Genomic DNA, 21,925 nt, shown 5'->3' with positions numbered 1-21,925 from the left:
TTATTTGACAGAGAGATATACAGCAAGAGAGGGAACACAGGGAGGGGGAGTGGGAAAGGGAAGAAGCAGGCTTCCCGCCAAGCAGGGAGCCTGATGCAGGGCTCAATCCCAGCACCCTGGGATCATGACCTGAGCCCAAGGCAGACGCTTAATGACTGAGCCACCCAGGCGCCCCTGTTGATAGCATTATTTTCATGGAGTTACATCTGTTCTGTATTTTTAACTTTTTATTTAATTTTTTAATTTTCAACACTTAAATCACAGAATATCTTTAGTAATCATGTGATTTTTTTCTTTACCTAGTGTTGACTCTTAACTATTCCTATTTCTTTCTGAACTTGTTTCATTTTAACCTTATGCATTTATCCTACTTGTGTTATAATTGTTTGCCACATCAGATCCTTTGTAGAGAAAAGCAGGGTCTGAATAACAAATAATTTTGTAATGTAATTCAATACTAATTACAGTTTTTCCACTTAAAAGGGTAATTTAGAATGTTAGAAAAGTAGCAGTTTCCCTGCGTTTATTACTTCAATTATGATGAGATATTGTTATTTAAAGGTTTTTTAGATTATATTAATAGTACATAAATAGAAGTCTTTAAGTTTCCTACTTCGAAAAGAAAATTATAAATACCACTGTTTTGACTAGAAAATAAAAATTTTTATGTAACAGTAATTGGAAAAGGGATTTTGCTTATGAGTATTCAAATGAACTCACCTCATATTCTTGACCTTTGCATCATTCATTCAGACAGCCAAGGAGTTTGCCACTAGACCATTTTTAGCGGACTGACTCATTTTTATGATTCAGTTTTCTGTCAGTTCAATAAACACTTTCTTTAAACATGTCTTTATTGGCCTATGTTCTAATGCTTTATGTAAAAGCTTCCCACTTCATTTAAATGGCTTGTTTCTTAGCTGTTTCCTTAGTGATTGAAAGTTCCAGTTGTTCCCTTCAATCTATAACAGCTGCAGGAACAACTCTTCTTTCCAAACTAGCTCTCCTGAATTCCTGTTGTTAGAGTTGGTATCTATATTTAGCTGGTGGGATTAAATTGCAAAGGCTTCAAGCTGGGCAAAGCACACCAATCTGCCTTTTTACAGCTAGACCTGTGTATTGCAAGGAGCTAAGGCCTTCAGTGTCCCCTTCCTTACCCAGGTTACTCACAAAATGGATTCTCAGCGGGAACTCACAGAGGAACTGCGGCTTTACCAATCCACCCTTCTTCAGGACGGTCTAAAAGATCTCCTGGAAGAAAAAAAATTCATCGATTGCACCCTAAAAGCAGGTGACAAAAGTCTTCCTTGCCACAGGTTGATTTTGTCAGCTTGTAGTCCTTACTTCCGTGAGTATTTTTTATCTGAAATTGATGAGGGGAAAAAAAAGGAAGTAGTGTTAGATAATGTGGATCCTGCTGTGCTGGATTTGATCATCAAGTACCTGTACTCTGCCAGTATCGACCTCAACGATGGAAACGTGCAGGATATTTTTGCCCTGGCCAGCCGCTTTCAGATCCCTTCGGTGTTCACTGTCTGTGTTTCTTATCTTCAGAAGAGACTTGCTCCTGGCAACTGTCTAGCAATCTTAAGGTTAGGACTTCTTCTCGACTGCCCAAGACTCGCCATCTCTGCCCGTGAATTTGTGTCTGATCGCTTTGTACAGATTTGCAAGGAAGAGGACTTTATGCAGCTATCTCCACAGGAACTGATCTCAGTAATTTCAAATGACAGCCTAAATGTAGAAAAGGAAGAAGCAGTGTTTGAGGCAGTGATGAAATGGGTGCGAACGGACAAAGAAAACAGGGTTAAGAACCTTAGTGAAGTGTTTGATTGTATTCGTTTTCGCCTTATGACAGAAAAATATTTTAAAGATCATGTTGAGAAAGATGATATAATTAAAAGCAACCCAGAACTCCAGAAAAAAATCAAAGTTCTCAAAGATGCCTTCGCAGGCAAACTCCCCGAACCTAGCAAAAATGCAGAGAAGGCTGGGGCTGGTGAGGTGAATGGTGATGTTGGTGATGAAGACTTACTTCCTGGTTACCTGAATGACATTCCCAGGCATGGGATGTTTGTCAAAGACCTCATCCTCTTGGTTAATGACACAGCTGCAGTGGCTTATGATCCCACAGAAAATGAGTGCTACCTTACTGCACTGGCTGAGCAGATTCCCAGAAATCATTCTAGCATTGTTACCCAACAAAATCAGGTGTATGTGGTAGGAGGACTATATGTGGATGAAGAAAATAAAGATCAGCCTCTACAGTCTTACTTCTTCCAGGTAAGAAGCGCTATTTTTATAAAAGTAGAGGCATAAAGGAAACTGTGATTCACCATTCCGTTAGCTGGTGTGTGAATTATTCAGGCTGCTTATGTTCTATCCTGCTTGATGTCCTATTCCAGCCCCTTGCACTTTTGCTACTTCGAGAGCTGACAGAAATATTTAAATCAGTTAATTTAATGGCTTGTCAATATCTTAGAAATAGTTTGGTGAAAAATGAGGTCCTAATTAATATGTAAGTGATGACTCAAGATTTTCTTTATACTCTTACCCAAAATGTCAAGTTTTTAGCTGATCATGACTATGCTCTCTCAAAACCCAGTGTTTTAGTAAGACTTAAATTTATTCTTGTATCTCTTCTGAAAAATAGGTTAGGTTATGACTTAGGGAACCTAAGATTTAGTACTTTACACATTACAAAAATGATAATTGATCAGATTTTCAGCCTTTTTCCAGGTTTTCTTGAAGTGATCTGAATAGTTCTTAAAGGTAGCATTTAATCTGTTATTTATGTTTACTGACAAAAATATAATTTTGTTGTAAATGAAGAGAACTTACATACTTAATTTACACACTTTGGGTTACTTTTGGGGAAAAAGTATCTACACCAGTGTGACTAACTTGAATTCATTAATTATATTTAGAAATTTTTTTTATGATAATTTTTTTTTAAGTAGGTACTCCATACTAGGTATGGAGCCTAACACCGGGCTTGAACTCACAACTCTGAGATCAAGACCTGAGCTGAGATCAAGACTCAGATGCTTAACAGACTGAAACACCCAGGCGCCCCATTAATTTTTATTTATGACAAGTGACCACATGTATTTGGATCAGAGTTGTACTTAGACATTATTGCAAGTTAATCTGTTTTGTGAAACCCCAGAAGTATCCAGGAAAACAAATCCTCCAAACTAATAAATTCTTTGCAGTTTATTTGAAGGGAGTTTATTTCATATTATCAACATGATATCTTTTTATCAGTTTATGAAGGAATCAGTGGCTTAACCTTTATCTTGAATAATGCCAAAACCAGTACTTTGTAGCTTACAGCTAGCTCAGAAGTGTCTGTTTAGGTCATAGCTACCCAGAGCCTGAGGTTTATGGGCACTTGAGTTGGAAAGGCCAAAGATAAGTGTAGAATGTCATAGTCACTGTGTGCTCTCAGAGTGTGTGACATGCTATGCATTCACAAAATACTACTTTTAACCAGCTTTTTCTAATCTTGAAAAATCTAATAATACACATTGCTCACATTAATCACAATTCTTAATATTCAAAGTTCTGTCAAAAAGTGTTAACTACAAAATATAAAAATACAATCGAAGCCATAATCATAAGTATTTGAATGCATGCCAGAAAATTTCCTAAGCCCTAATTTCAAATTCACTGAAATTTCAGAAAAGCTAAATTCTATTTAAAAGTTAATAATTATATCTAGGAAGTAAAAATGCCATCAAAACACAGATGGGCAAATACAAAAAAATACAGATGAACAGATACCTAGAAATCATAGATCCAAGAAATACTTATAGTCTTATCTTCATTCTCTTCCATCTTGTTACTCTTCTTACTTTTATTGGCAAAGCTTCTCATTTCTGTTTCAAGAAACCTGTTTGATGTTCTTTATAGTTATTAAAAGTCACACAAAGTTGAAAAGATCGGCTTGTCATTGCACATGCCTTGCTCCTTTTAAAAGGCACAATAGTGCAACAAGGTACCAGGATAAAACACCCGACTATAAAAAGGGTTATTTATGACTCACAAGAAAAAGCACGTATGAGAATATCAGGTTTTATATTGTATTTTTCTGCTTGGTCACATCTGTTTAAAATGTCTTAAGTTAGGAGTAGTATGATCTTCGGTTGTATGTTATAAATAGATGATGAGAATTCTTTACCTGGGTAAGAGAGGGGATTTTTTTCCTTAGAATTAATAGATTCACCAAATCTTTGAATAGCACCCCATCTTAAAGTACTCTAGGTTCAAACCTTGATCGGAAACTAGAGCCAGAAAAGTTAAATAGCTTGACAGCTCATCTATGAAAGTGCCTGGTAGGCAGTCTCCTATTACATTTGCTGTAGTAAGTGCCCTAACTGGGGGTCGTGTGGGGCTGTTGGCGGTACTGTCCAGCATGGGCAGTTCGCCCTCCAGTCTGGGATTACAGCAGCTACTGTTCCCATTTAGAAAACAGTGGATTTATATAGCTTCTATTTGAATATCACTTAAAAGCTCTGTGAGCATTTAGTATAAAACCTGTCACAGAGCCAAACTTCATAAATGTTCATTATTTCTACTGGAGCACACACCACCTTCTTGATCAAAGGATTTGTTTTCAGAAGGAAAACATTAGAGCTCACTGTCTAGATGTTAAAATTCGTGACTGCAGAGCTAACAATATATATGTGAAGAATAGACTGATCATCATATCTAGTCTTAATTAGTGCTTTACTTTAACCAGAGTTATGAGGCAAGATATATACAGACTTCTACAGAGATCCCTCCCTGGCCTGCAGCCTTTAATATCTGCACCTGCTCTTGGTATCCAGTTATTCTGGGGTTTATTCCTTTTTCTTCTGCTACACAGAAGTAGCACGACAGAGAACAATCTGTAACTGCATTCCCTCGTGAAGATGTGTTCTCATGCCTTGGTGTCCTTAAATGCAAACTGGAAAATCTTATAAATGACCAATAGTAAGTGCTGAAACCAATGCCAGCCATACCAGAATGACCCATGAGAGCATGGGCACTTCGAGAGCTGGCTTAGGCTTGCAGAAGTTGCAGCCGCAAAAACAGGCAAGTTGCTTCTATTACTAATAGATTTTTTTTTTAAATAGAGACAAGGGTATTTCAAATGACTTCCAATGAAAGGGTTGGACGTTATAGATGTTAATACCTGCCTATGTCAGAAGTCATAAAGTGAAACAAAGAGAACCTAAACAATTCCGAAGACTAGAAAAAAGATGTTGCCTAACATCCCAGTTGTCTGTGGACTGAGCGACAGGTCCAGCTGTCCTGGGTGCCGGCTTGGGGAGTGTGTTAAATATAGCATTCTGGGGTCACTCACATACTGTGGCCCTCCCTACAGTGACAACCTCTCTTTCCTCAATGCCCTGAAAGTATTATGATGTCTTTTTTGAACCTGAAGAAGGCAACATGGGAAGAAACTTTGACAAGGAACCTCACAGTTCTAAGTGATCACTAGTGACTCTATTCTCTCCCTCCTTTCTGCAGATTTTGGCATTTTAAGTAGCCAAGTAGGTGTTCTCATTTTTCATGGTATTCCAGTGGTAAAATATGATACTTTTGGATTGCAGTTTTATTTTACCTGCAACATCTTTCATTATGTCAATGCATTCAACACAACATGTAAAATATAGCATATTGCTTGGTGCAACTAACTTTTTTCTAACAAGTTCCAAAATTCCTCATATGTTTTTCTTTCAGCTTGATAACATAACATCTGAGTGGGTTGGACTTCCACCTCTGCCTTCAGCCAGGTGTCTCTTTGGTCTGGGAGAGGTAGATGACAAAATCTATGTAGTGGCAGGCAAGGACCTTCAAACAGAGGCTTCGCTGGATTCAGTATTATGCTATGATCCCGTGTAAGTTGACATGACGTTCCTGTTTCCTAAGCATTTGGGTATATGAGTACCTATTACATATTTGTAACCTTACACTCTGGTGTTAACTGAAAGCACAGAAGTTCTACCATCTTTTCATTGCAGGGCTGCAAAGTGGAATGAAGTTAAAAAACTGCCTATCAAAGTCTATGGCCACAGTGTGATTTCACATAAGGGGATGATATATTGTCTAGGAGGAAAGACAGATGACAAGTAAGTACCCTAAAATCTCCTTATGGTTTACATCCAAATGATTTTTTTTTTTAAACCTTTGGGTTTTTTTTTTTTTAAGATTTTATTTCTTTATTTGGCAGACAGAGATCACAAGCAGACAGAGAGGCAGGCAGAGAGAGAGGGGAGAAAGCAGGCTCCCTGCTGAGCAGAGAGCCCGACACGGGACTCGATCCCAGGACCCTGGGATCATGACCTGAGCCAAAGGCAGCGGCTTAACACACTGAGCCACCCAGGCGCCCCACCTTTGGGTTTTTTAAAAGTAAGCTCTAGCCCCAGGGTGGAGCTTGGACTCACAACCCTGAGATCAAGAGTTGCATGTTCTGTTGACTGAACCAGCCAGGCACCCCTCCAAATGATTTTTATTGCAAGAGTTCTTTCCTACTTTCATTTGAACCTATGTACTGAAATGGAACTTGGTTCTCATCCATAATACTTTCGAAGTTAAAGTTTCAAAATAAAATTTTGAAAAGCTATTAGAGGATATTATAAATGATTTCTAAGGGAAACTGAAGGGCAATTTAAATAAAATTGAAAAATTGCTAACCTGGGGCACCTGGGTGGCTCAGTTGGAGAAGCGTCTGACTCTTGATTTCGGCTCAGGTCATGATCTCAGGGTTGTGAGAGGGACCTCTGCATTGGGCTCCATGCTCAGCATAGACTCTGCTTGAAATTCTCTCCTCCTCCTCCTACCTCTCCCCCTCTCTCTTTCTCTAAAATAAATAAAAGCTTTTTTTAAAAAAAAAAAAGTTGCTTAAGTAAACTTGTAGATTCCAGCATATTGCTAGGAACTAGCATGATATTGCCATCATAAGCATTCTTACAGTGAGAAAGCAGCATTTAGGAGCATAATCAATTCTTTAATTGGGCCACCCAGGTGCCCCAGGGCTAATTTTTAATTATATCTCACTACATTAAAACCAATAGGCTTTGGGGGCACCTGGAAGGCACAGTAGATTAACCTTTGGACTCTTGGTTTCGACTTAGGTTGTGATCTCAGGTCCTGAGATCAAGTCCCTAGTGGGGTACCCCTAGTTGGGCTCCCCAAGTTAGGCTCCCCATTAGATGCAGTCTGCTTGAGATTGTCTCTCCCTCTCCTTCTGCTCCTCCCACTTGTGCTTTTGCACTCTCCCTCCCTCTCTAAAATAAACTGATAAATCGTTAAAAAAAAAAAAAAAACAGTGGGCTTTCTTATTCTTTTGACCATAAATAAATAAAAATTAAGTCTACCTCTGTAATGTAATACTTAAAATATAACCGCTAAAGGGATAGTGCATAAAAATACTACAGATTTGTACTTTCTATTCATAAAAGAGAATTTAGATAGATGAGTTTGAAACTGAAAAGCATGGGGACTGAAAAGAGTGCAGTTGTTTCCTAAGCAATGTTTCACTGACTTACTCCTGGACAGAGAGGATATTAAAAACATTTAACAATGGGTTACAAAGAGGCACTGATCAAACAGAACTATTGCACCTGGTTCACCCACTAGTGTCCAGTGTCTTGTGAGGAAAACAGGATGAAAATCATAGAACTTGATTTCTAGGCACTTCTCAAGGGATAGTTCATTAGGAAAAAGATTTTGTAACTCAAGGGGAGAAGTGAGTTCAGAGTGCTGTAGAAATCAGTTAATTAAATGAGTAGTCCATCTGGTAAAATGAAGATTTTCAGTTTAAATAGTAAGAATTAATTTCTTGGCCCTGAAAACTCTGCCTAATTTGGCTTTTGCCCAGGTTGCTTAATAAATAAAGATGTCAATCCTGGAAAGGGAACCAGAATTAAGAATTAAATGGACAAAGCAGGAAAGGAGAGTAAAATATGGAAATATGGAAATGTGCTAGGAATAAAGAACTCTATGTTCATAGTGAATAATTAATGGTCATTATTAAATTAAAATGACATATAACAGAAGAAATATGATTTTTAAAAAATATTTTATTTATTTATTTGACAGAGAGACAGCAAGAGTGGGAACACAAGCAGGGGGAGTGGGAGAGGAAAAAGCTGGCTCCCCGCTGAACAGGGAGCCCAATGTCAGGCTCATCCTGAGACCCCCAAATCCTGACCTGAGCCAAAGGCAGTCAGTTAAAACTGAGCCCCCCAGGCACCCCCCAAAAATGTGATTTTAAAAAGCAGTGGGAACCTGGGGGGCCTGGGGGGCTCAGTGGGTTAAAGCCTCTGCCTTCGGCTCAGGTCATGATCCCAGGGTTCTAGGATCGAGCCCCACATCGGGCTCTCTGCTCCGTGGGGAGCCTGCTTCCTCCTCTCTCTCACTGCCTGCCAGCCTACTTGTGATCTGTGTCTGTCAAATAAATAAAATCTTTAAAAAAAAAAAAAAGCAGTGGAAACCTGGGAAAAAAAAGAAAAAGAAAAAGAAAAAGACCAGAAACAGACTCATGGATATAGGAAACAAACTGGTGGTTACCAGAGTGGGGTAGAGTTGAGGATGGGTGGATAATATTGTAATAACTTTGTATGGTAACTAGACTCACCATGGGGGATCATTTCATAATGTATAAAAATATCAAATCACTATGATACACACCTGAAATGAATATGATATGGTATGTCAATTATATCTCAATTTTAAAAACAAAAGACTAATTGTTTTAAAAAGGGCTTTTATACAGTCTATCCTGTTCAAGGATAACATATACTGAAATTTTTATATTTTCCTTAATCTAAGCTATTCCCATCAAATAAATATTTATAGGAAAGCCATATTACAAACTTACTCAGTGAAAAATCTTATTTTGGGTATTTTTCCTGACTAAATGGCATGGAAAATGTGTATTAAGCAGTGTCCTGACTTTGGAAATGTAGTGACCCTGCCAAATGATTTGAATTGTTTCCTTCAAGTGGTGTTAGTAACTAGGAAATTGATATGTCAGTGAAAGCATACAGGTCTTGTCAGTAAGAATATATTAATCTTGAGAATATGATTAACCAAGACAACATTGCTTGACAAATGCCAAAGTCAAGAACTTTGAAATGAGTCATTATCTAAAAGTAAGCACTGAATCGCACTAGTTAAACCACTAGATTTGAAGAACATGATTTTGTAATCATGCCCTTGTCAAGAAGTTTTAAAGTAATACTTATAGTCAAATACTAGCAGAAGTTCTTCTACTCTGAATACATGGTTTTTCATAAGACTAAAGAAAAAAAGTTGTCCTCACAAAACGTTGGGGATTTTGTTTGTTTGCTTTTTGACTTTACCAAATACATTCAGGGGTGCCTGGCTGGCTTAGTTGGTAGAGCATGTGATTCTTGATCTTGGGGTTGTGAGTTCAAGCTACACTGGGCATAAAGCTTACTTTAAAAAAGTGAAAACAGGGGCGCCCTGGTGGCTCAGTCCTTCAGCGTCCGCCTTCCACTCAAGTCATGATCCCAGGGTCCTGGGATGAAGCCCCGCATCAGGCTCCCTGCTTAGTGGGAAGCCTGCTTCTCCCTCTCCCACTCTGCCTGCTTGTATTCCCTCTCCTGCTGTGTCTCTCTCTGTCAAATAAATAAAATCTTTAAAACAATATACATAAAATATATATATATTTTTAAAAAGTAAAAACAGGGATGCCTGGGTGGTTCAGATGGTTAAGCATCTGCCTTTGGCTCAGGTCATGTTCTCCAGGTCCTGGGATCGAGCCCTGAGTTAGGCTCCTGGCTCAGCGAAAAGTCTGCCTCTCCCTCTCCTTCTTCTCCTACCCCTGCCCCCGAACTCCACATTTGCGCACGTGTACACACACACACACACACACATTCTCTCTCTCTCTCTCTCTCAAATGAATAAATAAAAAAATTTTAAAGCAAAAACAAAACAAAAAATGCACAAATATATCCAGCTAATCAATTATTATTTAGCATTTTGAATCCCCATCAGTAAATTATGGATAACTTCAAGGAAGATACTAACTCAGATAAGTACAGGTTTTCTTGGTAGCATTTAGCGTATAAAACTGTTCTCATTACTCATCTACTCCCATGACTGGTTGCCTATAGTCCCAGATTTCTTAAAAATGCATTGGTGTATTACTGATATCCTAAAATGAAATAAGCCATCATATTAAATTTAAAATAGGTACTTCCATACCTAATTTTTTGAAATTAACTGATCCATTCCTAGGAGATTCAAATAATAAGATCAACTTAACATTTTTATTACTTAGCACAGTAAAAGATTTATGAATTTTTTTTTAGCTCTATTCCTGTCTTCCCATTGAATTTAGCAACAGAAAGGATTAAAATCTACTTTGTCCGGGCAGTTGCCAAAAGGAAAGCTACCCTACCTTCCCGTAGTATAATTAAGTTCCCCACATTTGGAATTGTTATATATTCAGATTAAGAATACTTTGAGTTTTTCTAATTCTGTTTTATGTATTTCAGATGGGAAGCAAAGCTAAATGATTAGTGAAATTGCTTCCTTCAGAAAAGGAAGTTTCTAAAAGGACCATTTTGTTGTCTTTTATGTTTACAGAAAGTGTACAAACAGGGTGTTTATCTACAACCCCAAAAAAGGAGACTGGAAGGATCTGGCTCCAATGAAAATCCCTCGTTCCATGTTCGGAGTGGCAGTGCATAAAGGCAAAATTGTGATTGCGGGAGGTGTCACTGAAGATGGTCTTTCAGCTTCAGTGGAAGCTTTTGACCTCACAACCAATAAGTGAGTTGCTATATCTTACTACAGCATATTAGTCACTCTACTTTCCAACTTTGGATGAAAATTAAACTTTCTAATCAGGGCATGGGGAGAGGAAGGCAGGAGGCAAGGATTAAAAGAAAACATCTGGATCTGGGTTTCTTCTGCTGTTACTGGGTGTGAAATGCCTAACATTCTGATGCATTAAGTGGTTTGCAACTTGGGATACATAAACCTCAAGTTAATGCCAGAATGTTCCATTTATCCTTTTTATTAACTTTGTGAGTTTAGTCATGCAAAGGTAATGCTAATGAATGAGATGCATTTGGATGGATATACATATCTCCATGTGGTTATTTGATTTGAAATATGTAGTTTGTTTAAGGACGGAAAGACCGCCACTTAGCTTGTGATGTTTGTAAAGTATGAATGCTTCAGAAATTTTTTTACGCTCTTTATAATTTTCTTAAAATGTTCATATATAAGCTTTTACTGGCTTAAAGTTAATATGAAAAGATATTTGACAGATATTCTTTGTGTAAAATTAGTCTTTTTCAAATTTTTGAGCTCACTCATCTGGATAAGTATATAGTTTTTATACTCCTAGTTTAGCAATGAAGAAAAAATTAGAGTTACTATCATTACTTTTTTAAGGAACCATGTAATGTGTGATTACAAAATAGACTTTAGTATCTGAAAATCACCAAGGAATTTTTATGGGAGAGGATTTAAATTATCGTGAAAAATCATCTTTTTTGAAAACTGTGTATTATGAGTAAACACTCATAAGAAGTTAAAAAGCAACTCACAGAATTGTAAATACTCTATGTTCTTAGTTTTTTTCGTATGTGTGTATGGATGTTTATATTTAAATTTGTATGCTTTTTGAGAAATAACAAAATTACACTAAAATGTTCCTTATGATTACTCTGGAGGCTATGATTATGGGTGATAGTTGTTTTCTTCTATACCTTTCTGTATTTCCAGCTTTTCTCCAATGTACATATCCTACTTTTATAGTTAGAAAAACAGATAATATATTTTGAGTAAAGGTCCACTTTTAATGCCAGAGTAATCAAATAGAGAATTTCAAAATGATTAACTCATTTTAGATTCTTGATCCTGCCAACTAATTTGTTGATTTTATAGTTATGTGTCTTATTTCATATGGCTGTTAACATTAAAAAGTTCCCTTAAATCCTTTATTTAAGGGGCGCCTGGGTGGCTCAGCGGGTTAAGCCGCTGCCTTCAGCTCGGGTCATGATCTCAGGGTCCTGGGATCGAGTCCCGTATCGGGCTCTCTGCTCAGCAGGGAGCCTGCTTCCTCCTTTCTCTCTCTCTGCCTGCCTCTCTGCCTACTTGTGATCTCTCTGTGTCAAATAAATAAATAAAATCTTAAAAAAAAATCCTTTATTTAAAAAGATGTAGGATAAGTCATCAAAAAGATATCCTAGTTTCTAAACTAGGATAATATAAAGTTAGTCACATGCCTTTATCACAAAGGATTTGAAGATTTCTTGAGAAATGATGGAAATCAGAGTTTCTAAAAATGTGTATTAGCATTCAAATGAATTCCAACACCGTAGGGCCTAGGAGGCCTAGAACTGCCACAAAACACCCACTGTTTATATCACCATTGCTGAACATGCGAACTGATGAAGGAAATATTCTGGGATTGACATATTGAGAGCTTTATAGTTAATCTGGTTACATCTTTCAAATAAAGGAATATGTCGATATTTTTCAGTAACAAACTTAACCTTCTAGTATAGATGCCTTTGCTAGTTGAATTTTTAAATTAAATTTTTATATAATTGTTCAGTAAACACATGTGACATTTCCTTGGGTTTTACATTGACTCTATTTTAAAAAATTCCTAGGTGGGAAGTAATGACTGAATTTCCCCAAGAAAGAAGCTCCATCAGTTTGGTCGGCCTGGCTGGATCCCTATATGCCATCGGTGGTTTTGCCATGATTCAACTGGAGTCCAAAGAGTTTGCCCCCACTGAAGTCAATGACATATGGAAGTAAGTTTTTTTGACTCCCAGTTTTCAGGACCAAATAGCAAATCAAATAACCGATAACAGATAAGACAAACAATTTTGCAGTAAAGAGTAGGCCAGACTTTCCTAACATGGATGCTTCTTCTTGGTAGTAGACTAAACACTTTTCAAACCTAACTGGACTTCTGCACGTGCCACTTACTTGAGCATCAAGTACTGCTTCTCATTGTGCCTGGGGAAGGAGTCTTCTGGGCCCGTGAACGGGAAAATGAGAGTTGGACTGGTGATTCCGTGAGCTCCATTCTGGCTGTAAAAGTGTACTGCTCTAGGCACTAGCAGAGCAAAGGCTACTTCCAACCCTTTCTACCAATGAGTACTTGATATCTTCAGAAAACAGAGTTCTGAAGAAACACATAACTTCTTGAGTTTCCGTGAATTCATTAATTCTATTTTGAATCTAATGCAAGTGGTTTTCCAGTTTTTGAGGATTCAGTTACAGAAGCTATTTAAAAAGAAGAAGTGAAAAGTAGCCATCCATTTTACCAGGAGCTGGTCAGATGTCCCAAATATGACACTTGCAGTTGTTACTATTTGAGTATTTTAAGTTAGACTTAAAATGAAGGTAGTGTTTATACAGCATGTGTGGGGTGGAGAATTCTACCATAGTTTCTGATGCTGTGAACACCCCCTGGAGAACAGGGTGTACACAAGAAGTCTTGGGAGATGGGTAGATTGTGTCATGCATAGAGAGTCACGTAGTTGGGCAGGGCATACACTATGCAGATATCTGGTTACCATTAGGCACCTCATGGGTCTGCCAAATGATGCTTGCTGCCTTCAGCCCAGGAACTGTGCTTGCTGAGAAAAATTCATAGTAGGTAGATCTCAGTTTCCCGCGGTGAGCATTACTGAATTCATCCCGTACACTTACCCAAAAATTGCCAAACTCATGCTTTCCCTCTCAGCTTAAAGGCCAGCCCCCACTCTCAAGGATGGAGGCCCTTCCCTGGTCTGTTACCAGATTGTTCAGAACCTTGGACACACTCAAGGGATGGCCTATGGACTAGCAGTGGTGGCATCTCCTGAGAGTCTCCTGGAAATGCAGAATCCCAGGCCCCACCCCAAACTCACTCAATCCGAATCTTCATTTTAACAAGGTTCCCAGGTGATTTGCATGCACATTTAAATTTGTAGGGACAGCTCTGGAAGAGGGATCAGTGAAGGCATACCACCAAGGCTGAGAATAGAAAGTGTATGTTATTGGTTCTATACCTGACCCAGCACATGCCTCATTCCCTGGGGAATGGGAAGGCTGAAAGGCCCATGGCTTAACCAAGCAATTATTTTGTGCATCAAACATCATTTCCTTGTGTTGTTGTGATAGTAACTAGCTGTGGAGAGGGCAAGAAAGAAAATGGCTATAAAGGCTATAAACTATTCCTCATCTCCCCCGCAAAAAGAAGGAGGAAGAAAGAAAAGTGGACATTTCCAGGGAAGGAAGAGGCTAGACTCAGGAAGAGGTTGAGATGGAAAAAGACTGGAAGCAGTAGGGAAAAAAAAGAATGAAATAATGGGAGGGCTGAGAAGGCCGGGGTTTTTGGAAAACAGGGATGAATACCAACAGTGAGATGGGCAGTGATTCTTAACACTCGCCACACATTTAAATCACCTCAGATGTTTTTTAAAATATACCAATGCTTGGACTTCCGTGCAGGCCATTTATATCAGGATTTCTGCCGTCAGGTCCTAAAACCTTCTCAGGTGATTCTACCAAACAGCCAGGGTTGAGAAACAGTGATGTTGGGAAATGGTGCCATCAGTCAGCTGAATCCCATCTGAGCCGCTCTGCTCACTACAGGTGACCAAAAGCCAAGTTGCTTCAGTGGGAGGAAGCTGTAGGCAGGAAAGGGGAGCATCTCCACTAAAAGTAGCCCTTACCCTCCTGAGGGGGGCTTGAAAGAGGGACCCTCTCTGATGATGGTGTATTTTGCGATTAGGATGGTGGTTCCCAAGGCTCACCTAGGGAGCTTCAGGAAGTATTGACACCTCTGTCCTACCACCACTGACTAGGATTTAATCAGTCCAGGGTATGGTCTGGGCTTTGAAACTTTCAAAAGACCTCTGGTCTTTTGATTCTCATGTGCAGACAAGTTTGGGAACCACCCGACTGGGGAAAGGCAAGAATACATTCATCACTGTCTGCTTAGCTGTAAAACTTTAAATTTAGGTACTGGGGTTTCCACTCGGGTGATAAAATCTAGAGCAATAATTCTCAAATCTTGCTGCATATTAGAATCCCTTAGGGAACTTTAAAAAAATGCTCATGCCCAGGCCATACTCCATACCAGTTAAGTCAATCTCTGGGGGTGAGAGCCAGGCATCAATATTTTTAATGTCTCTAGGTGGGCTCTAAATGTGCAAGTCATGTTTGAGAACCAGTGATCTGTTGTGGTTCCCAAGGCAGCATCAGCACCACCTGGGTACTTGATAAATATGTAAATTCTCAGGCCTTACCTCAGATCTACAGAAACTTTGGGGATGGAGTCCAGCAAACTGTGCTCTAGCAAGTCCTCCAGGTGACTCACATGTGTGCTAACACTGACAGCAACTCACCTGCAGAAAGGTGGCTGCCCACTTGTCCTCGACTTCCTAGTGAATCTACCCACACATGCAGATGAAATTCAGAGACGAAAACTATCGGTAATACCGGTATACCACATTCTAAACCTACACACCGTCTTAGTGTGATGTGTAAAAAAAATTTTTTTCCATTCTTAATTTTTTTATTGAAATCTTTCCATTATTTAGGATTGACCAAGCTGAAAGTAAAAATATAACTGCCAAGAAGCAAATGCTTCTAAGACTCATTTACCCTCCTACTGCTTATATGTGCTCACTTTCTCATTTAAAACTATTCCTTATCTTTTAGTGTGTTGCCCCAAATTTTGCAGAGATAATTAAGGTTCTTCCCTTTATTAGTTGTAAAATATTTTTGTCTACTTAGCATAAAAAATCACTTGGTGCACAGTACAAATGTAAAGATTAAATTTAGACCACTGATGATATTAAGTCAGATACCACACAGCTTACATAGGCATTAGCAATCTTAAAAATTATTACTTTAAATCTTATTCATCATTATAGGATGATTTAGGGGTATTTCTTATGTGTCAACTACTGATAGCTTCTGGAGAAGGGGAGGACACCAAGAGGAGTAAGATGTTATTTGCCCTCAAGTACCCTTGAGCTTGTTGAGAACATAAATATAGGGAAAAAGATTAAAAGAATTATAACTGCTATAATAGATACTATATAAAGGACAATGTGAGAAATGAAGGGAGACTACAAACTCTGCTTGAGGAAGGCAAGAAAGGCTTCAGAAAGAAGGCAGCATTTCAGAATTGCTCATGCAGAAAAAGCATTCCAGGCACGAGGGAGAGTAGAGGCACACATATTTCAAAGCAATTCGAGTTGCCTGTATCTTTATAACCATGAATCTTCCCCCCCAGGGAACAACCTAGTGTTCTTACCTAACATCAAGTGCAAAATCTAAGAGGAGTACTCGCACAAGACATTAATGGGGAAGGGAAATAGGTTCTTCTGGAGTGATCACTAGGGTCAGGTGCCATGCTGGGCACAAGTATATTGGAAAAACTGAAATTATAATCAAGGCATCTAGCCACCCCTGTTCTTCCCAGTTCTTACTCTTAAGGTAGAGTCAACTGACCTTGACTCATAGAGACTGGCCATCATTATTGGCCCAAAGGTGAACAACTGATTGCTTTAACTGTTGATTACTCTTAGTCTCTTAACAGTCTTTGATTCCCAGAAAAGGCTTAACTGCCTAAGCATCCTGATTAAATACCATGGCAGTGGTTCAGGAGTTCAGACACTCGCTCATTCAGGGAAAGCATATTTGGGGAGGAATGTATTCCACCAGTCAGGTGCATCCTCCTCTAGACAAAAGCCAGTAGGATTTTCTCAAAAACCCATTATTTGTATACTGAATACTAGGAAACCTATAGAGCTATCTAAAAACTTCTTATTGATCACTTTTCTTTTTTCTCCATCAGGTATGAAGATGATAAAAAAGAATGGGCCGGGATGTTGAAGGAAATACGTTATGCTTCAGGAGCTAGTTGCCTAGCAACACGTTTAAACCTCTTCAAACTGTCTAAACTATAAACGGGGAGGTGGAAAAAAAAAACAATGGAATGGGATGTGTTTTGTTTGGAAATAGGGCTTTAATTTATTCTGTTTTTCAAAAGCCTACGCAGAGATTCATGTAGAAATTATTCACTAAATTACTGTCCATGAGGTTAGCAGTAAGCATCATAACCTCAAGTCATTGAATTCCTAGGTGTAATGATCATTGTTTAAAACCATTTTCTAGTAAGAAATTAAATATTAAGTTGAATGGATTATTTCTTTTGTTACTCTGTCTCAATCAGCTGTAAAGATTTCTAAATTTGTTTACGAATTCTTTCACTTGCATTTTTACAGTAACTTTACACTCATTTTCTATTATATATTAAATTGGAATGAAATAGGTACACCTACAATTTTTTAATGTTTAAAGTATCAAATATCACTTTCCCTTGTGCTTCAAGATATGACAAGAATCCTATGCATTATGTTAAAGATTACATAGCATAAGAAAACTTTGGAAATACCTTTTAAGAAGTGTAATAAATGGTCTCATTTGAAGGGAAAAAATCTCTTAAGTAGTCAAATTCAAGTGGTCTTCCTTTTTTTCTCCATTCCTTTTGTGATACTAGTATATTGTTATTTAAATCATAAATTTTAAATTTTTTAAAAAATTAAATACCAGTAAACCACAGTCTTCAAGCTCCTAACTACAGTATCTATGGTAGAAGGGTTAAGGATTGTTCTCAGGAAATGAATTGACTCTAAATTGCCAGGCATTAGTTGGAGCCAGTGAGTGTACTGGAGGAGGGTATGTATTTGTTAGTTTAAGCTTTATCTATATTTTCCATGGAAGAGCTACCTATTCATAAATTTCTGATAGAAAGGTGACTGTATTATTGCATTTTCTGGGATGTGAAACACCATATTCAATATGTTGTTCTTAATGTACACACTAAATTGACATCTCAGTCTGTCCACAACCACCGATGCATCCACAGATACGTTTGCCTTCTATCCTTACACATCTTATTTTCTGAATAACCTGACTTGGAGCTAATTTGGAATGTTCCACTATTACTTGTCAAGCAATTTCATGAAGAAAAGGTGAGTCTTCATACAGGATTATTGTCTCTACCATAAATATGGGAACTTCCAAAAAAACCCAGCTTTACTTTGGATCTCTGATGTAGAATCCTGAGTACTTTTCTGTATTAACAAATACTGCCCTAGACTATACCACCATTATACAATCCACAAATCCTGAGGATGGGAAACTCCACAGGTTTTTCAGCAGATAACTGTTTGGAAGAGAATGTGGGAGATGGGGGCGCCTGGGTGGCTCAGTGGGTTAAGCCTCTGCCTTTGGCTCAGGTCATGATCTCAGGGGTCTTGGGATCGAGCCCCGCATCGGGCTCTTTGCTCAGCAGGGAGCCTGCTTACCCCCTGTCTCTTCCTGCCTCTCTGCCTACTTGTGATCTCTCTCTGTCAAATAAATAAATTTTTTTTAAAAAATCTTAAAAAAAAAAAAATTGGGGCACCTGGGTGGTTCAGTTGGTTGGACGACTGCCTTCGGCTCAGGTCATGATCCTGGAGTCCCGGGATCGAGACCCACATCGGGCTCCCAGCTCCATGGGGAGTCTGCTTCTCCCTCTGACCTTCTCCTCGCTCATGTTCTCTCTCACTGTCTCTCTCTCTCTCTCAAATAAATAAAATCTTAAAAAAGAGAGAGAGAGAGAATGTGGGAGATGCTTATAAATTAAGACACACTTAAAGGGGGTGAGGTGCAAATTATGGTCTCTATAGAGATGCAAACCTGAATGATAAAACTGTTAGAGGAAGTGCTTACTATAAAAGCAAGATAGTGGTTACTTTGGGGGACCCAGGGGATCCTGGGATCATGACCTGAGCAAAGGAAGACACTTAGCTCACTGAGCCACCCAGGTGTCCAGCTAAGTAACGATATTTTAAACAAGGTACTTTCAACTAAACCTACATCAAATATCAACAGACCAAAACTTAATGCAGGACCCATGTTTTATAGCTATGCTTAAGATTCAAGGCGCTCTGGCTACCAACTTATTTAGGGACAGAATGAACTTAGAGGGTCATTAAGTCAGAAGACAGTAAGTTTCAGATGCTAATTACCTGCACTCCCACCAGGTGGCCTGAGGATAATTACTACACGGTTTTCTGCCCAGCACAAATAAATCATTCTTAGAAGAAGGGCTAGGTGTTATATCACATAGTAGGCCGTTAGTAACTATTTTATTGGATAAATGTGTTGTAAAACAAGAGAAAATCATTATTTCCTCATCATGGATAGGAGCAGGCCAGGTCAAGATTGGTCCATTTCCCACTCCCATCTCTTTATTTCCGTTTATTTAAAAAAAAAAAAAATGTCTCCTCCAACTTTCTATTACACCAGTCAGGTTTCCACACACACCCCTTCCCCAAAACAACTCCTTGCAACGGTACCAATGATTTTTATGTTGCTCAGTTTAATGGACATTTCCCAATCCTCGTTTTACCTGAGCCATCAGCAGCATCTGATACAACTGCTCACCCCCTCTTCCTCCTCCTCGAAATGCTTTCTCGACCTGGCTGTCCTACCTATGACCTATGACTGTCCCTCCTACCTCAATGGCCATCCCTGCCCAGCCTCCTTTGCTCATTTCTCTTCTCCTTGACCTCACGTCGGGGCACCTGGAGCTGAGTCCTCAGACTTCTCCTCTGTTTACTCTCCTCTAATCATATTATAGTGATTTCACCTACTTTCATAACTTTTTTTTTTTAAGATTTTATTTATTTATCTGACAGACAGATCACAGGTAGGCAGAGAGGCAGGGAGAGAGAGAAAGAGGAAGCAAGCTCCCAGCTGAGCAGAAAGCCCGATGCAGGGCTGATCCCAGGACCCTGAGACAATGACCAGAGTCAAAGGCAGAGGCTTTAACCCCCTAAGCCATCCAGGTGACCCTTCATGACTTTAAATACTGCAGACAACTTCCAAATTTGTATCTGACATCTGGACCTCTGCCTTCACCTCCAAACTCATTAAAATGCCTACTTGGTAACTCCACTTAAGATGTTTAAAAGGCATCACAGGGTGCCTGGGTGGCTCAGTCAGTTAAGCATTTACCTTCAGCTCAGTTCATGATCCCAGGGTCCTAGGATTGAGGCCCACGTTGAGCTCCCTGCTCGGAAGAAGCAAGGGGCCTGCTTCTTCCTCCGCCTGCTGCTCCCCCTGCTTGACTGCTTTCTCACTCTGACAAATTTTTAAAATCTTTCAAAAAATTAAAAAAAAAATTTTTTTAAAAGGCATCAAAAACTCAACATTTCTAAAACCAAACTCATGATCTTCACACTCGCTGCACCCTCTATTTCTTCCTCTAGTAGACTTTCCCATCTCAGCCAACAGCATTAACATCCTTTTAGTTGCTCAAGACAAAAACAAGTATCTTTGACTTCTTTCCCTCATACTTCTTTTTGTGAGTGAGCAAATTTTGTTGCCTCAGCTTCCAAATACATCACAAAATCTGACCACTTCTCATTACTTCCACAGCTACCACTCTAAGCCGACCACCTATTTTTTATTTATTTTAAGTAGGCTCCACGCCCATTGTGGGGCTTGAACTCATGACCCTGAGATCAAGAGCTTCCTGTTCTACAGACTGAACCAGCCAGGTGCCTCACCAACCAACATCTTTTGTCCGGATTATTGCAATGACCTCCTAATGGGTTTCCCTGCTTAAACACTAGTCTCCTTGCAGTCTTCTCCCATCTCACTGAACAGAGTAGCCCAAGAGATTCATTCCTTTATAGAAACTCTCCAATCGCTGCTTATCTCACTCACTATAGCCAAGAGGTTGGGCATTATGTATTTGTTATCTGTGTTACCTTTTCTCGTATTATATACTTCTACCCTCAACCTCCCATTTGTTCTGCTCCAGCCACAGGGGATTCCCTGTTATTCTCAAATATGTCAGGCATATTCCTACATCAGGATCTTGGTCTCTCACCTAGAATACTCTACTGCCAGTTAGCCTCACCTCCTCAAACCTTAATGCAAATATCACCTTAGTGAGTCCACCTCAGATCACCCCATATAAAATCATACCTACCCAAAATATTCCTATCCCCGACCCTCCCAATTTTTCTCCATATCATCTAATATCATCTGTTGGGCACAGCAAAGATGGCGCTGGCCTGCCTTCTCTTCCGGCTAGAAAAGGCGCCACCGTGGCAGTATTGGCGCCAACGTGGCGGTTTCCGTTCCGCATATCTCTGACTATGTAACCAAACCCCATAGGCTCTCTCCCCGCTGACCTCATTTCCCATCCCCTACCCAATATAAGCTGCAACCCCGCTCAATAAAGTGAGATCCTGCTTCGACAGATTCCCCGAGTCTGGTGTGGTTCATTAATGCGCCTGGACTCGCGACACTCACCAACCCGCTCAGCCCCAAGGGGAGCTACCGGCTGGCCCGGACGCTCTCCTCGTGCCTGTCGGCCCGCAAAACCTACCGGAGTCCATCAATCATCTATGGCACAGTATATTTTATTCATTTTTTGGACTCTACCCACAGCAGATATGCTACATTCACTGCTGAATCCCCAGCATCTAAAACACTTCCTGGCACTTAGGCACTCAAAAAACGAATTGTAAACTAAGTTTCTTAAAAGCTACAAGTTCCTTATATTAAGAATTTTTATACCATTTCCCAACCAGATAATAAAGAAATATTGGAAAAAGGAAAATGTTAATTTTAAGTTTTTTAAAAGATTTTATTTATTTATTTGAAAGAGAGAATGAGAGAGACAGAACATGAGGGGGCAAAGTCAGAGGGAGAAGAAGACTCCCCGCTGAGCAGGGAGCCTGATGTGGGACTCGATCCTGGGGCTCCAGGATCATGACCGGAGCTGAAGGCAGCTGCTTAACCAGCTGAGCCACCCACGTGCCCCTGTTTGTTTATTTTAATAGGTATTCAGCTGACCTTGAAATCCATC

The 21,925-nt window shown here is 39.3% G+C and overlaps 1 protein-coding gene across 1 annotated transcript; it reads left to right on the top strand.

Moving 5' to 3' along the window:
- The first annotated feature begins 1,081 nt into the window (after positions 1-1,081).
- Positions 1,082-17,506, top strand: KLHL41 (kelch like family member 41). Its single transcript, XM_004744025.2, has 6 exons — positions 1,082-2,283; positions 5,731-5,888; positions 6,012-6,119; positions 10,609-10,794; positions 12,651-12,797; positions 16,847-17,506. Exons 1-6 carry the CDS (start codon positions 1,174-1,176, stop codon positions 16,956-16,958), a joined length of 1,821 nt encoding a protein of 606 aa, XP_004744082.1. The 5' UTR covers positions 1,082-1,173; the 3' UTR covers positions 16,959-17,506.
- The last annotated feature ends 4,419 nt before the right edge of the window (positions 17,507-21,925 follow it).

The sequence above is a fragment of the Mustela putorius genome, unplaced genomic scaffold, assembly GCF_011764305.1.
Source record: "Mustela putorius furo isolate JIRA1106 unplaced genomic scaffold, ASM1176430v1.1 tig00003869_pilon_pilon_pilon, whole genome shotgun sequence".
Classification (NCBI taxonomy): Eukaryota; Metazoa; Chordata; class Mammalia; order Carnivora; family Mustelidae; genus Mustela; species Mustela putorius.
The sequence above is the reverse complement of the archived record's forward strand: the minus strand, read 5'-3'. Positions and strand labels throughout refer to the sequence as shown.